General features: G+C 32.9%; 1 protein-coding gene across 3 annotated transcripts in view; it reads left to right on the top strand.

Annotated features, from left to right (window-relative positions):
• Src42a (Src oncogene at 42A) overlaps positions 1–15,128 on the top strand; it is a 62,507-nt gene extending 47,379 nt beyond the window's left edge. For all 3 annotated transcript variants that reach the window (XM_026638229.2, XM_026638220.2, XM_026638233.2), the window contains exons 4-8: positions 10,740–11,067; positions 11,611–11,789; positions 13,483–13,639; positions 14,162–14,415; positions 14,993–15,128. In XM_026638229.2, the coding sequence (XP_026494014.1) occupies positions 10,740–11,067; positions 11,611–11,789; positions 13,483–13,639; positions 14,162–14,370 (873 nt within the window). In that variant the 3' untranslated portion in view covers positions 14,371–14,415; positions 14,993–15,128. The remainder of the gene's footprint in view (positions 1–10,739; positions 11,068–11,610; positions 11,790–13,482; positions 13,640–14,161; positions 14,416–14,992) is intronic.
• The last annotated feature ends 49 nt before the right edge of the window (positions 15,129–15,177 follow it).

The following is a 15,177-nucleotide window of genomic DNA, read 5'->3' as shown; positions in this document are numbered from 1 at the left end:
TACAGTCAGTTTGGTCAGACTTCTACGGTCGTTCTTGACATTATTATTTAATATTCATTGGAAATATTTAGAAAAAAATTTTTTTTTCTCGAAACATCTTCGAATATATTTCCGACACAATATTTTATGTACTGACGCACTTATGTTGCAATTTTATTACACGATCGATACGGTTACATGATCGATGAAGCATTTATAGTGCATGTTTCACTGCATAATAAATAATAACAATCATATATTATCATTCATAATTTAATTTATTTATGATGACGTAAGCGGACTTGAAATTTTTCCCGATGACGTTAAAAATCGAAGTGCGATCTTACAGAAGACACTTTAAAGACTAATTCCAACTAATTATGCGCTCTGACTTAAGTCATTTCTCAATTAATACATGGTTTATCAACGTCATCAAACGCTGTGGTGCTGTCGAGGCCGCTAATGCAGAAGCAGCCGTTTTGAAAAAAATACTGTTAATAAGAAACCTAGCAAGTCGCAAACTGAACTTGAACAATCCATCCATGTCAGTCACACAGATGTGAGACAGTGGAATTTTCTTATCTGAAGTCGGGTTTACTTAGGTATGTTTAAACAAAATAAGACGAACATGTTGATTTCTTTTTGCGCCCTCGCTCATCTATAATTCGCTTGTTTTTCAGCTTCCTGTCCTAAAGATATAGAATATGTGTTATTTTGATTGACTTTACTATTTTTATTTGACCTCCGGTAACTTCAAAATATATTTAGACTGTTTTACCTTATGATTTTATCTTTGTTAAGTTTTTGTCGGTTAATTAATCATTAGTAACTAAAATATTTCATAAATTAATACATTGAATTGTATCAGTATTGCGATATTTTTGCCGTAAAATATGTTATTTTATACGAAAATGACATTTTAAGATCTTATATAATGATATTAAATGTTGAGTAAATTATGTCACAGTTAGAAGATTGTTTTAAAACTTTAAACCTACTAACGCTTCGAATCGTTACGTCATGTTATCTATAAATGGTAAATAAATATAAAGTTACGTGAAAAATATCCATAATAAAGATATATAAGGCTCAGGGTCCGACCACATTAGCGGAGACAGTCTCGAACGGTTTCTTTCGAATAGGTATCGGATTATGTAATTAATACTAATAATTTTCCCGTCCGACTGATATATGATAGACAGATTTGTGTAGTCAACGTAATATCACACTACGTACAGTTTTCAATTAATTCCCGTGCATTTTTGCGGCCCGTAATGATTGAACGTTTATTACGAGATACAAAGTTGAATCTAATTTTCGTATTAAAATGTTTTGTTCGTGTTATATGTGATCGCGTATCGTTCAACCGGTTGAGTTGAAACTTTGTACAGTTGTTGTTTGCACATTATATACAGACGGTGAAATAGAAAGAGGTTTCAAGTGGAAAAAGGCATCGCTTCGTTTGCCGGCTATGTGCTAGTCGGTAATAAGTCAATTTAGATATATTTAAACGTTTTAGTCAATCAATTATTAATAAAGACTTTGCAAAATTCTTACTCGGTATTTTCATTACTCAGTAAGTAATAATGAAAAATAAAATTAAGGATTTCAATTTTCATATTTATTACATAATATTTACCGTAATACATATACCTATACAAAACTGAGAGTCTCGTTAGCTTAGTGACTAGATATAAGGCAGCAGATCCCGAGGTCTTGAGATCAAACCCTAGGCCGGGCCATTAAAACGTTATTGGGTTTTCTGTCGGAAAATTCTCAGTGGAGACTAGAAGTAACGACGTTACCACAAACACTCAGACCCAAGACAACATAGAAAACTAATGAACTTTTTTTACATCGACTCGACCGGGAATCGAACCCGAGACCTCGGAGTTGCGTACCCATGAAAACCGGTGTACACACTACTCAACCACGGAGGTCATAGTATGTCATAATATGTCCTGCATAGTTGGTTATTCTCCCTTGAAATAGCCTGCCCTGGTTGAAATCGTCCAGGAGGACATCATCATATACAAAGAGATAAAAAAATCACGTTTCTTTAGTTTCTATACCAGTGTGTACGTTAGTAAATAAAATTAAATGCACACTGATTTTATGTACCTACATATTTGATAAGCATATAAAAAAATAACTTATAAATTCCCTTATATTAAATAAGGTGAATCATTTAAGTTTGCACGAATGTGTAGTTAATTATATTTGTTTCGCTATAAAAATAAATATGAGTAAATCTTATCAGCTCCAGCAGATTAAACGCGTCAATCTCAGAGACTCAGAGTCATATTTGAAAAGTTATATTGTCCTTAGGTAGCACTTTTTCGGGAAGATTATTTAGCCAGTAATATCAGTAAATCAAAATCTGCCATATCAATTTGGGGAACAAGTATGGTGTTTTGTTTATGATATGCATCTGGTTATGTATCGTCTGTGAAACATATATCAAAGTAAAATGCTATAAATCCACTTGTATGTTTTTGAGCTTATCCTACCATGCTGCGCCATCGGGGGTTGGTGGATGACACGGGCGTACACGATGCAAATTTAACGCTCGTGAAAAAAATAAACTATATTATAAATAAATAATTATATGTAACAATTTGATATGTTTGGTAGATTTTGTTTATTTGTTTAATTTCATAGGATCATAGAATTGTTGTTTTTATGTATAACTATCTCACACTTATTTTCGCATGCGGTATTCACCTTAAAAGGTAATGCATTTAGCAATAAGAACTTTGTAACTTAGCATAACTATTACTTTAACAGTGTAATTACCACTGGTGAATCTTAATAAATAAATAAATAGTTATATATTTAGAGGGAGAAAATAAAGAAGTTTATTATTAATACAAAATATTACCGCAATTATTTATCGATATTATAGCTGTTGGTCTACAAATGTTCACGACGCAATCTTTATTTTTTTTATTTTTTATCCGGTTATGAAACGAGTTCCGTTCATCTGTTACTGTTAATGTAAAAATAATTTGCTCGTAACCGCACGAAAGTAATATTCGTAATTTTTCTTCAAGTATTAATACGTTAAGAGAACCGGAAACTTTATAATAACCGAGTTCGTATGTGGATTTTTAAAAAAAGTTAATAACTAGCGCCGACCTTCACATGCCTCGCGAAATAATAAAACAAAAACTTTGAGGTTCTCCATCAAATTTTGACCCGTAGGCTGGACTCTGGATTGCTTTGAACGTTTCGTCTTACTTGAGTTTCTTTTTAGTTTTTTTTTATTTTTTATTCTTTTATAAAATCTCAGACTTGCGTTCTGGTAATGGTGTTAGACAACGTTTATTATCACTGGCAACCGTAAAGCCCATATTGTTTATGTTTTTCACATATAATGGCTCACCCTTCAAATCTACACAATGTCACGTAGCAATGTTCAGCGTTGTTATCTAATGAGTCACCGATAGCCACATAGGCTGTAAGATTCTACTCAACTCTATACAACTAGTAACAAATCAATTGGAATTTTAACTATTACATTCAAGTAGGCTTTTACAAGCACTTTTGAATCGTCATTTTACAAACTATATTAAGTTCAGAATGTATACCGAGAAGAACCGGCAAGAAACTCAGTAGTAACTCATTTTTTTTACATTTTAAATACAAAGTTATTGTAGTTAAATACAATTATATATATATATAATATATTTTTAGATATTTTTCGAATTATTGTATAAAAATATGTCTGATATATCCCTATTTTTTATAAATCTGGAAATTTTGTCTGTATTTGTGTTAATATCAGGAATAAAAAGTCGGATACGATAATATTATTTAATACTCTATCCATATATATGTCTATTTATTGAGGAAGGTTATATGACATAAAGCTGCCACAAAAGGAGAACGGTAATCATAAACATCAGAATACGGCATACTGTATGAAACTGGCATATATATTTCAAACTTAACTCACAACAGAGCTAGTTATATTCCGAAGTAATATAAACATTAGGTTTAAGAATGTATTTGTCTAAAAATTACATTTGAGGCGAAGATTAGGAGCTTATGACTTTTAACCACTGGACCATCTCGGCACACACTAAGATTTTATAGAATATCCTAATATACATTTATTTTAAACGATATTGTACTTCATACAAAACGTTCGTGTGGGTAATCTATTGAGTGACTAAACTCCCTCAAGGATTCAGAGAGTTTAATATTTGTTCTAGGTTTCGATAAAACTTTTTTTCAAGTTTATGAAGCTTTTTTATTTTATTAAATGTGAAGCTGTGCTTATAATATTCTCTCGAAGACGTATAAAGTAGTTAATTTTAGTATTTTAATAAAATCGTTTTAATCGCAAACTTACTATAAATATTTTTTTAAATAGCCTGATTTATTTCTCATAGTGTATTCAATAGTTCTGATCGCCTTGTTATCTTAATTACATAATTGTGTAAGAGATTGCCTAACGCTATATACATATATGTATATACATACATATTTATTATGAAAAACTTTTCAAAAACTGTACTGTACTGAAACTGTACTGATGGTTGTGATGATATTACTATATGTAAAATAAATACGTGCATATTTTTTGTACTACGATATTCTAAACAATATGTCCCTACAATTATATGAATATATAAATGTATGTATGTATGTATGTATGTTTGTTTGTCCTTTATGTGTGACTAGTTATCGCCGCGCTTCACTCACGTTCTAGGGTTTGGGTGTTAGGTAGCTTATGTCCTTACTTGGGGTTCAAGTTTGCTTCATACCAAATCTCATCAAATTCGCTGGCTGGTTTTAAAATATTAGTATATATTGTCATTAATTATACATTTTCTGTACATCCTTATTGTAAACTTTCAAATCTTGGACGTGCAGCTAGCATATAATTCGTACGTAAATTGCTCGAAATAAAGATATCGTTATTGATCGTTTAGCAACAAAATATGCCCTTAAAACTGATTGGCCTTCGGCTGATTAAAAACTTAATTTAAAAACAGGGGCCAATTATTTTTTTGTTAATAAAAAAAAATTGTATTTATACAGATACATTCCAATGAGAGATATTTAAAATAAAAAATGTTAATTTTATCCGAGAGTGCGGATATAAGATTTAACACAAATTTTATGCCGCGATCTCAGGTTCTTAGACTCATAATCGTCCTTTAAACCAACTCGTCTTAAACGCCACGAATCCAAATATATTTTATGTTTATACCAATTTAAAAAAAAAAACAACTTGTCGAAATGAACTACTGTATTCTTCTCGACAAAAAAAAATCGCATGACATTTAAATGCTATTAAAAACGTTAATAAAATTGACTTATATCAAATAATAATATAAATAATAATATAAATAAAAATAATATAAATAAATTGACATATTCAATAATTAAATACAAGATAAGAAAACTATAAATGTAAAAACCCGTCTCGTTATACAAAATGAATTGGATTTTAATGTTTCGGTATATTTAACTCGGTTTTATTATCAATTTTCTATTGACTTATATCAACAAAAGGCGGCCATTGTCAAAACAACATTAATTGATTATCGACACGCGATTAAATGAAGCCAGTGACGTTTATACTTTAATGAACCGTATTGTTCGAAAAGACTTTTATTACTTTTCATTGTTTTATTCGAGTAGAATTTTATTGTATATTTTATTTATTAATTTTAACAAATGAAATTTAATTAATTATAGATTTCTGTAATTGCGTTTAATATTTATCTTTAATGTTTTCATATATATAGCTATCTATACACGCTTCGATAAATGTCACGCATTAAAATTTGAACTTTTACATGTCTGTCTAATTTAAATAAAATTGTTTTGTTTTTTTTATAACTTGCAATGCGAAGAAACTATAGACCTGTAATAAACCTGTATTTAGAAAATAAATTATTCATAAACAAGTTAACGAATCGTGCTGAATGATTTTTTTTTCCTAATATACTTGGTTTTTTTATGTGATTGCATCAATTGTTTTAATTGTGATCCAATTATGTACTGTATACTGTAATAACACTAGATCACTCACGCTTCAAACTTAGAAAGGTACGTATTGATGTTCATTCACTGAATAACTCATTTTTGATTGGCAACTGTATATTAATGCTTGCAAAAAACCAAAAAAAAGTACCAGTAAAAGTATTTTATCACGAGTTTTGCTAAGATCTACTAAAACAGTTTATACATCCAACAAAAGAGATCAATATACAAATTACTCATATTCGAATGTTTATATTTCTGTTAAATTTTCATCATAAAAAGTTAAAAGTAAAACCTCAAGGAGTCTAGCGTGGCTTGATGGATGTAAATATGTTAATATTGACATAGTTATGCGATAACGTGTCGTTTGATATTGTGACGCAGTGTCTTATGTTAATATGATTTTATATATCGTACTTGACACTTTCAAGTTCAAAGAATTTTGCAATAATCTATTATAGAACTAGTTCTTATCAGCAACGTCGTCTGCGTTGTACTGACCTAAATTAAATTATCACGACGCCATATAGCCTTAAACCCTGAAAGGTTTATACGTGTGAACATACTTTCGTAGTTTAAAGAAGTGTTGGGTAGTTCGGTATAACTGTAACTGTGATACAAAAAGCATAATTAATTAAGTTTTGTTAATGATCAATGACTAAACTATTTGTTTAGTTTTTCTGAATTTTGATGCATATGTTTTCCGTGTAATGGATGTAATTGTATAAGAAGCTGTAGCCGCGCATCGTTTCTAAGATAAACGGTCCAATGATTAGTATAAAAAGAGGATTCAAATAAGAAACTCCGATGCAGGTTTCGTCAAGGTTGAATTCTTTTGGATGTTCTAAAACTTGCAGAATAATTCATACTAAAATTCCATTTGCAAATACAATCTATTTTAATTTTAGTAACTAACTAAGAATTTATGTTTCTGTGCATAAGAATATTTTCTATACATATACGTATATAACCCGGGAACATTTTTTTACATATTTTGCATGCTTGCTACATAAATTTATCAATAACTTCAAACAACAATACTTTTAATGATTGTAACATTGATTTTTGTTGAGAATAAAATAACGTACTGTGTACATTTTTATTTATATTATGTTTGAAAATAACCCAAAAACGTTACTAGTTCGATATGAAATTATGTTTGTATAAAATAATGTTTATACGTGATATATAATGCTTGTTTTGTAGCTTACTGATAGCTGTCAAAAAATGTAAGAAGAGCTGATCTCTGCAATAAATATATTATTATTTTAAGGTGGATTTTTGCTGGCTAGATTTAAGACACGTGCCGACATCAGTTACAAAATAACTTTGTCCTTGTTTCGAAACGTAACGTCTTATAGATTAGATTTTCACTGTTAAGTCGAACTCAAGCGATCTCTCGAAGTATATCAGTTCGGTACGTTTCTAGGATAATAAAATTACATCGTCTCTGATGTATATTTAGATTCGCATTTCTCAACATCTATGCGGTTTCGAAGCCAATAATGGTTGCAACATCTAGTGTTTAGTAACGCAGTGCGAATTATACAAATGGAATCATTCAAAATATCCTATTACCATCATAAGTCCGATTCGAAAACTATTCGCCTGTATTGATTTTTATATTACCTTCGTCTATCAAGTTATAATGAAAATAAAAACATAAGTGTAGAATGATTCATTTTTATATGCACAATAAACTTGTACACACGCCTGTAACAGGTTTCGCAATATGGCAGACCGCCATTGTGATGACGTCACAAAGCCTTTCTATGACTCGAAAAGCACACTTGTTTAAAACCAATTGACGCTTTTAGCTTGTAAATTATATTATATATGTACATAAATGTCTCGTAAAAAAATATGAAATAAGTTAGGTAATAAAAAGATAGGTAATAAATCTTCGTTGTATTTTCCCAAATGACATTTGACCGTCTGTAAACGTATAAAAGTAATGAGTTAAGCTTTTTTTCCACTGTGTAGTCTTTTTGATGAGAATCACGATATACTAAAATGAATGTAGCTGTGATAAAAAATAATAAACTCTGTTCATTGCACCGTCGATGTATCCCGTATTAGACATCATTCAAATTTGTAATACTTGGTTAATAATTTAATATCCCACGGGACTTGCTCCGATTGAATGAATATGCCTATTAATAATATTACCGTCTCTTCATGGTTTAACAAGGATGGAAAATCTTTAAATCCAATCAAACTAAGAGAGATTTCTTAGAACAGAAACGACATTATTGTGCACATAATAATTTCTTAGATCAAAAACTAGTTATTATTTAACAAATGGTCACTTTCAGCTGTCTGCAGTTTGACCAATCGCTCGTCTAGCGGATGGTCGAGCTGTCGATCAGATGACAGGTGTGGTAGTATACATACGTATAGGCACGTATTAACTGGTTAAACCGCTCGCTAAGCAGCTTGACGAAAGTCAATATTTGACTTCCGAGAAATTTTGGATTTCGTGTAGCTTTTACGGTTATCCGTTACTTTTACGTAGAATGAGATGCATTTTTGTTGAACACCTGTCTGAAAAAAAAATGATTTTATTTTGTTCGTTGTCCGTCAGTTATAATAGATTTAGATATCCTGTGAGCTAATACATAAAATGTATACCAAAATATGCAGCGAGTTTCGGAGAAGGTTTTAGTTATACGATAAATGCCAGACGCAAGACAACATCTACTGACGGTTTTGCTTGTTATTTAAAAGAATCCATCTCGGCTTCACGTAGTTATCTCTTATCATATTAATTTATTTTTACTGATATTTCGTAGTAACGACATTTAACAATATTGTATTTTTAATTAAGTGAGCTTCCTACTGAATCTATAATCCTATTGTTGTTAATGTACCTAATACTAGTATTTATTGAAATGGTTATTTTATTAATATATGAACATTGTTTAAAACAATAATGTCTTCCACGCCGTATTTTCACTACAGTGGACTCTGGTGGACTGTCTTGATATGTAGGAGTTAACTAAGTGCACAAATTTGTGTCCCCAATATTTCCTCACTCTCTTGATACCAACAAAGTAGATACATATCTCTACATAGTATAAAACAAAGTCGCTTATCGCCGTCATATACTTACATCTTTTAAGCTGCGCAACGGATTTTAATTATGTTTTCATCATAAACAAAGTGATTCAAGAGAAAGTTTCATATAACTAATACGTGTACATTATTACGATTGAAAAAAGCGGAGAATTTCAGATTTCCAAAATGGAACGAAAAACATGAATTCTTCTTTTTATATTTGTTATTGAATCTAAAAGTTGAATATAGACTCTTATTGTATCCGTGTGAATACAGGTCGAGTAGCTAGTAAAATATATTATTACTAATACTATACTTATGAACAAAGCTTTACGGATATGAAAATCATCAAAATATGTAATTAACGGTATTTTGGTAGGTAAATATATTTGGATTTTAACGAAGAACATTGCTTTCGATGTGACTATAATTACGATCCTCGATAACCTTCGATTACGAATATTAAGACACAGAATTATTTAATTGAACAGTTACAAAAGGAAGTATAAGAGATTTAAGGCGTTTAGTATGTTAATTGAACCCCTTTTATGCGTAAAAAAGAGAACGTAAACAGACCCGTTTCCTGACATAATCTAGGGCCTTCCCGGCAAAAGAAATCTGGTTATGCCAATTAATAAAAGATTTCTCATTTGATTAAAGTCTGGTAGCTTAAGCTGGGAATTCGGATCGTTTTCTTATTTACAAACAGGCGACACGCTCGCCGCTATTTGGACATGCAAATAACAGCCCACGTCAATGTGACAGGTTGTATAACGACTCGCACATTTTACATCAACTTAGGTTACCAAGCGGCGGGCGTGATTACATCAACTTTGCTATTTACGATACTTTTTTTGCATTTTTGAACATAAGACATCAATTAAACTGATTTTCCGTATGGCCTCTATAATAAAAAAAAATAATAAAAACTTGAAGCAACAATTAATCGTTTAAATGAAGCCTTATTAATAACCAATATAATTTCTTAGAATTATTAACTATTAATTTATGTTATACAGGCTGTTCCATGCAACTCTATCGACGTCAAACTTATTTTTGTATAAATCCCAGGCCTCAGGCTACCTCTGTCAAATAACATTATAATCGGTTCGATGATTTAGCCGTGATGAGGTAATAAAGGGATTGAGAGAGTTATTTAGAGATTGGTCCGATAGAATTTGCAATAAGTCAAACGTTATTTATCTCAGGTTAAAATTGATTATTATTGATTATTTATGACAGGAAAACGAAATAACACACGCAGTGGTCGCGGTCGCTCGCCGCCGTCGCCACGAACCGCCGGTTTCAACTTACAACGCATTGTGAATTAAAAAATACATGCACTTCTCAAATTACAGTCTCTATACGTCGCCTATCTGTCTGGAACATCCTTTAATGTCACTCGATCAACACACAATTTATCCTTTTTACGACCGTTGACACAATCGACCTGGTCACATAAGTAATTCGACTTTAAAGCCAATTATGTCCAATCCACTTCATAATAATTCAGCGCGTGATGGGCTCTGAATACATCATTAATTGCAAGTAAAAGTTACAACCAATACACTGTGCCGATTTACCAGATCTGTAGATTTATGGGAACTTCAACTACAATTTTACTATCTATTGTTTCGAAACCATTCGCTATAAATTAAGTATCGAATAAATCGTTTTATATTTATAAACTGTTTATTTTATAGGTTGAAAAACCCGTCACAGAAGGACTTTCGCACCGAACCCGCGATCAGTGGGAAATCGACCGATCTTCTCTGAAATTTGTACGTAAACTCGGTCATGGGCAATTCGGTGAAGTATGGGAGGGGCTATGGAACAACACGACACCCGTTGCCATCAAGACGCTCAAATCTGGTACAATGGACCCGAAAGACTTCTTGGCAGAAGCGCAGATAATGAAAAAACTTCGACACAGCAAACTGATTCAATTATATGCCGTGTGCACTCTCGAAGAACCGATTTATATCATAACCGAACTGATGAAGAACGGCTCACTCTCGGAATATTTACAAGGTATGACTCTTCTCTCGGTCTCAACATAAATTAAAAAAAGTCTAATAATCTATAACATTGTAATAAAAATAAATGAATTAAAAAAATATTTCTATACAAATCTGGACTATGCACACATTCGTATTTAGGTAAAGAGTGAAAAATGCCAATCATTTAATAAGCATACAGTTATTAATGGAATTATTTTCAACTCGTTAGTGTTATAATGCACATGCTTTACAAGGAGGCAAAAAACGAACAGAATATGTCCAGTATATATATTAGTAATTAGACTATTTTTAAATTACCATTATTAAAAAATATCCGTTAAAACGTGTAATAGATTTACTTTGTCTGTACAAGAAATACACTGAGAAGTACTTGCGAATACGTGACGAATCAGACAAAAACACTTGTTTTTGTGGCCATTGAATGAGTAAAACTGTTGCAATATTTGTTGTTTTCCCCAATGTTCGACCGTGATCGTCTTTTTTTGTATACGAGTTTATTTATATTTCAAAAATATTTTTTAAAATAAATTTAAAACAATCATTTCTTTTACAGGTAAAGGCCGTGGCCTGAAGCTTCAGACGCTCATCGATATGGCGGCGCAGATCGCAGCCGGCATGGCGTACCTCGAGTCTCAAAACTACATTCATCGTGACCTTGCAGCTAGAAATGTACTCGTGGCCGAAGCGAATATCGTCAAAATTGCTGACTTCGGTCTCGCCAGGCTCATAAAGGTTAGTTTACTCCATAAATAAATCTTGGACTCCAATTCCACGCTATTCTAATTCGTTTCTGTGAAGTAATAATTACCATACCTATATATATATTTTTATGATGAACTATTTACATGTATAATAAAATCAAAGGCGTCATACCTTATCTGAAATATTTATCTCAAGCAGATAGCAATTTTAATTAGTTATTGTGAGCGCAAGGCCAAAACAATAATCACTGAGGAAAATCAGTACAGACATCGTTATTCCTAACAAGGTAAAGAAAACTAAGCAGAAGCCGTTCGTCTACGACATTCTAGCTCACTTCATTTCACTTTGAGGTTAATCACACTGGGTGGCAAAACCCATACCGCAATGTTTAGTGCCGTTAATAGATACCACAACTTTTCTACAAAGTTGTCCATAACTCAACTATTTACTTTTGCATACAGATGAATGAACACTGCAACATATTTACGATTTGCTATAATTAACAATAGTCTGTTCCGATGGAAGGACGAGTAGATATACGTAAACAAGTTTGACCTTGAATTTACACGACATCATTGGTCAAGATCTGAAATTATATATGGTATTCGTTTTGGATTCGTGACAGAATGTCGAAGATGTTTTGAATGTCGATGTATTTGTTATCGGACTCCTGTGTGTTAAATGAAAATGGCTATAAGTTGTTAAGTATTATATTATAAATACATTAACTGTTCGTAGTGCATAATATAGCAGAGCTATTAGAAAATCTCATAGAATATGTAAATCTAAGGTTTGTTTGTCTCTACTCTTGCCATTGTAATGTGCTATGGAATAATGTAGTGATCGTGTTGTTTTGAAACACGAGTTTAATGATCACGTTTTTATGATTTTTGCGTCACGATGTCGCCTCTTCTCTTATTATACTGATGTCACATCCACAGCCGCAGCCGTGATGTCGATAGATTCAACCTACCTAGTGGTTATTTTGTATAAAAGCGGTTTGTTATGTAAATGTATAATATTGTTACTTATATCATTTAATTTATCAGTCAGTGTCTATCTTTATATTTCCTGTAATTAATATTGTATTGCGTCTTCATTAAGGTATTTTATCTATTTTTATTAGACATTCAACGTCATTTTATAAGGTATTGAGAAATTTGAAATAAAATATAGATAGCTCTTCCAGGAAGAATGTAAACTTCTGATATTGTTCATAGTGAACCAAATGCTTTTTAAATAGAATATTTCTGCATTAATTAACAATAAAGTTAATTCGAGCGAAGGACATCAGGACGTAATTGGTCACCATTATCGATAGACCACTTAAAGAAATACATATTCCCTCCCACCGTTAAGTCGATAACAATCATTGGAAAGCAAGACAACGAAGAGTCCTTTACCCTTCTCTCTTAAATTACAAAGGCTCACTCGCCTTTCAAACCAGATTATAGTAATACAAAACAATGTTCATTGGTAGAATATGAGTACATAAATTATCCGTTCGATGATATTTCTATTATGTACAAACCTCAAACTTGTTTGATTGAGAAAGAGCAATGTTTTTGTCGTTTAAAATTGTTTTAGTGATTGTGTGCGACAGAATCCGCATCGTTACTCTTGAATTAGATAGAGTAGTGTTTTTCATTTGAAACGTTTAAGTAATCTGTATTTGTTAGAAGTTAATAAAATATCCAATGAACGTGTTAATTTTCCAATTTAGGAGGATGAATACGAGGCTCGCGTGGGCGCACGATTCCCGATCAAGTGGACCGCGCCGGAGGCCGCGAACTACAGCAAGTTCTCTATCAAATCCGACGTTTGGTCCTTCGGTATTCTTCTCACCGAGCTCGTCACGTATGGCCGGACACCTTATCCAGGTAGGAAGAATACGATCGTAACAAATATACTATCCATATAAGAGTAAGAATGGCTTTTCGACATTTTGTGACGTCATAGGACTCACATACACACTCATAATTAATAGACATAGAATTTAAAAGTGTAACTTCAGCCCCTTCAAGTAGTTGTTCAGGGCTCATTGACTTTCAGACTATTCTTATTTACATGATTATCATTTTAATAATGTCGATATAATTTAAAGACTTAAAATATTCACATATCACCTGATGCGTATTTACCCGATTGTAAATGGTCACCTTCTACCGTTCAAAGTCAACGATAATGTCAGTGTCACGGGAATGTTACGAACAATGCAACGCAGTTGACCGTAGGAGCTTAATTGTTTTATATTGTGCGCTTACAATTAAATATGACACTTTGAATCTTATCAATGTACAACATTAATTATGTTTGACAATTACTATATTCACTGAAAGTCACAAGACTACGTTTGCTTCAAGTTCCGTCCGATGTTTAAGTCAAGCGTTGCTCATTCGCAGGCATGTCCAACGCGGAGGTGCTGCACCAGGTGGAGCACGGCTACCGCATGCCGTGCCCGCCCAACTGTCCCGCCGCGCTCTACGACATCATGCTCGAGTGCTGGAACAAGGACGCTCTCAAGCGGCCCACCTTCGAGACCTTGCAGTGGAAGCTCGAGGACTTCTTCACCATGGACAACTCCGAGTACAAGGAGGCCTCGGCCTACTGAGCCAGGCCTTCCCTGCCGCCCCACCGACACGCACACGCGCATCACGTGAGTACATTTTTTTGCTCTCATGACTAAACGTAAATTGAATTTATTTTTATTTAAAATACTTTATTGCACAACACAGGAATACATAATATAAACACAAAACATTAAATAAATAGTGCGCAAAGGCGGTCTTATCGCTTATGGCGATCTCTCACAGACAACCTCTGGTGATAGAAGCTTAGAACGAAAACACGTCAGTGCAGAAATGGATAGAGAGAGAAGATAAAAAACTATAATATAAAAATATTTATACTAATGTATAATAATAAACTGCACACAGCTACATCCCAATGATACACACATGATAATATAGTATATAATTATAGACTATCAATATATATATACATAAATATAAACTACATATTATTATATACATACATACTTTCATACATTATTTAGACATGGATAGATAATAGTTTTTCAAACGATGCTTAAAGATGGACAAGTAACAACAAGTGCAGTGAATTTACTGTAAGCTCAAAAGAATGTTCTTAATGGAACTGGATTCCAGTTGACTGTGATTTTTAATTTTTTATCAACTTCGGTCAAATTTCTCACTTTAAACGCTCGCCCACAGACCCCTGGCCTTTATCACATGCCGCCGGAGCTGCAAATGCTGCACAGCAGCGCATCGATGCAACACCTGCAGATGCACCACGCGCTGCACGCGCACGCGCACCCGCACCCGCACGCCCACGCGCACGCGCGCGCGCACGCGCCCGGCCCGCTGCCGCACGCCGCCACGCTGGGCCAGCTGCAGCA

The sequence above is a fragment of the Vanessa tameamea genome, chromosome 18, assembly GCF_037043105.1.
Source record: "Vanessa tameamea isolate UH-Manoa-2023 chromosome 18, ilVanTame1 primary haplotype, whole genome shotgun sequence".
NCBI lineage: Eukaryota > Metazoa > Arthropoda > Insecta > Lepidoptera > Nymphalidae > Vanessa > Vanessa tameamea.
Note: the sequence above shows the minus strand (reverse complement) of the source record. Positions and strands in the feature narration are given on the sequence as shown.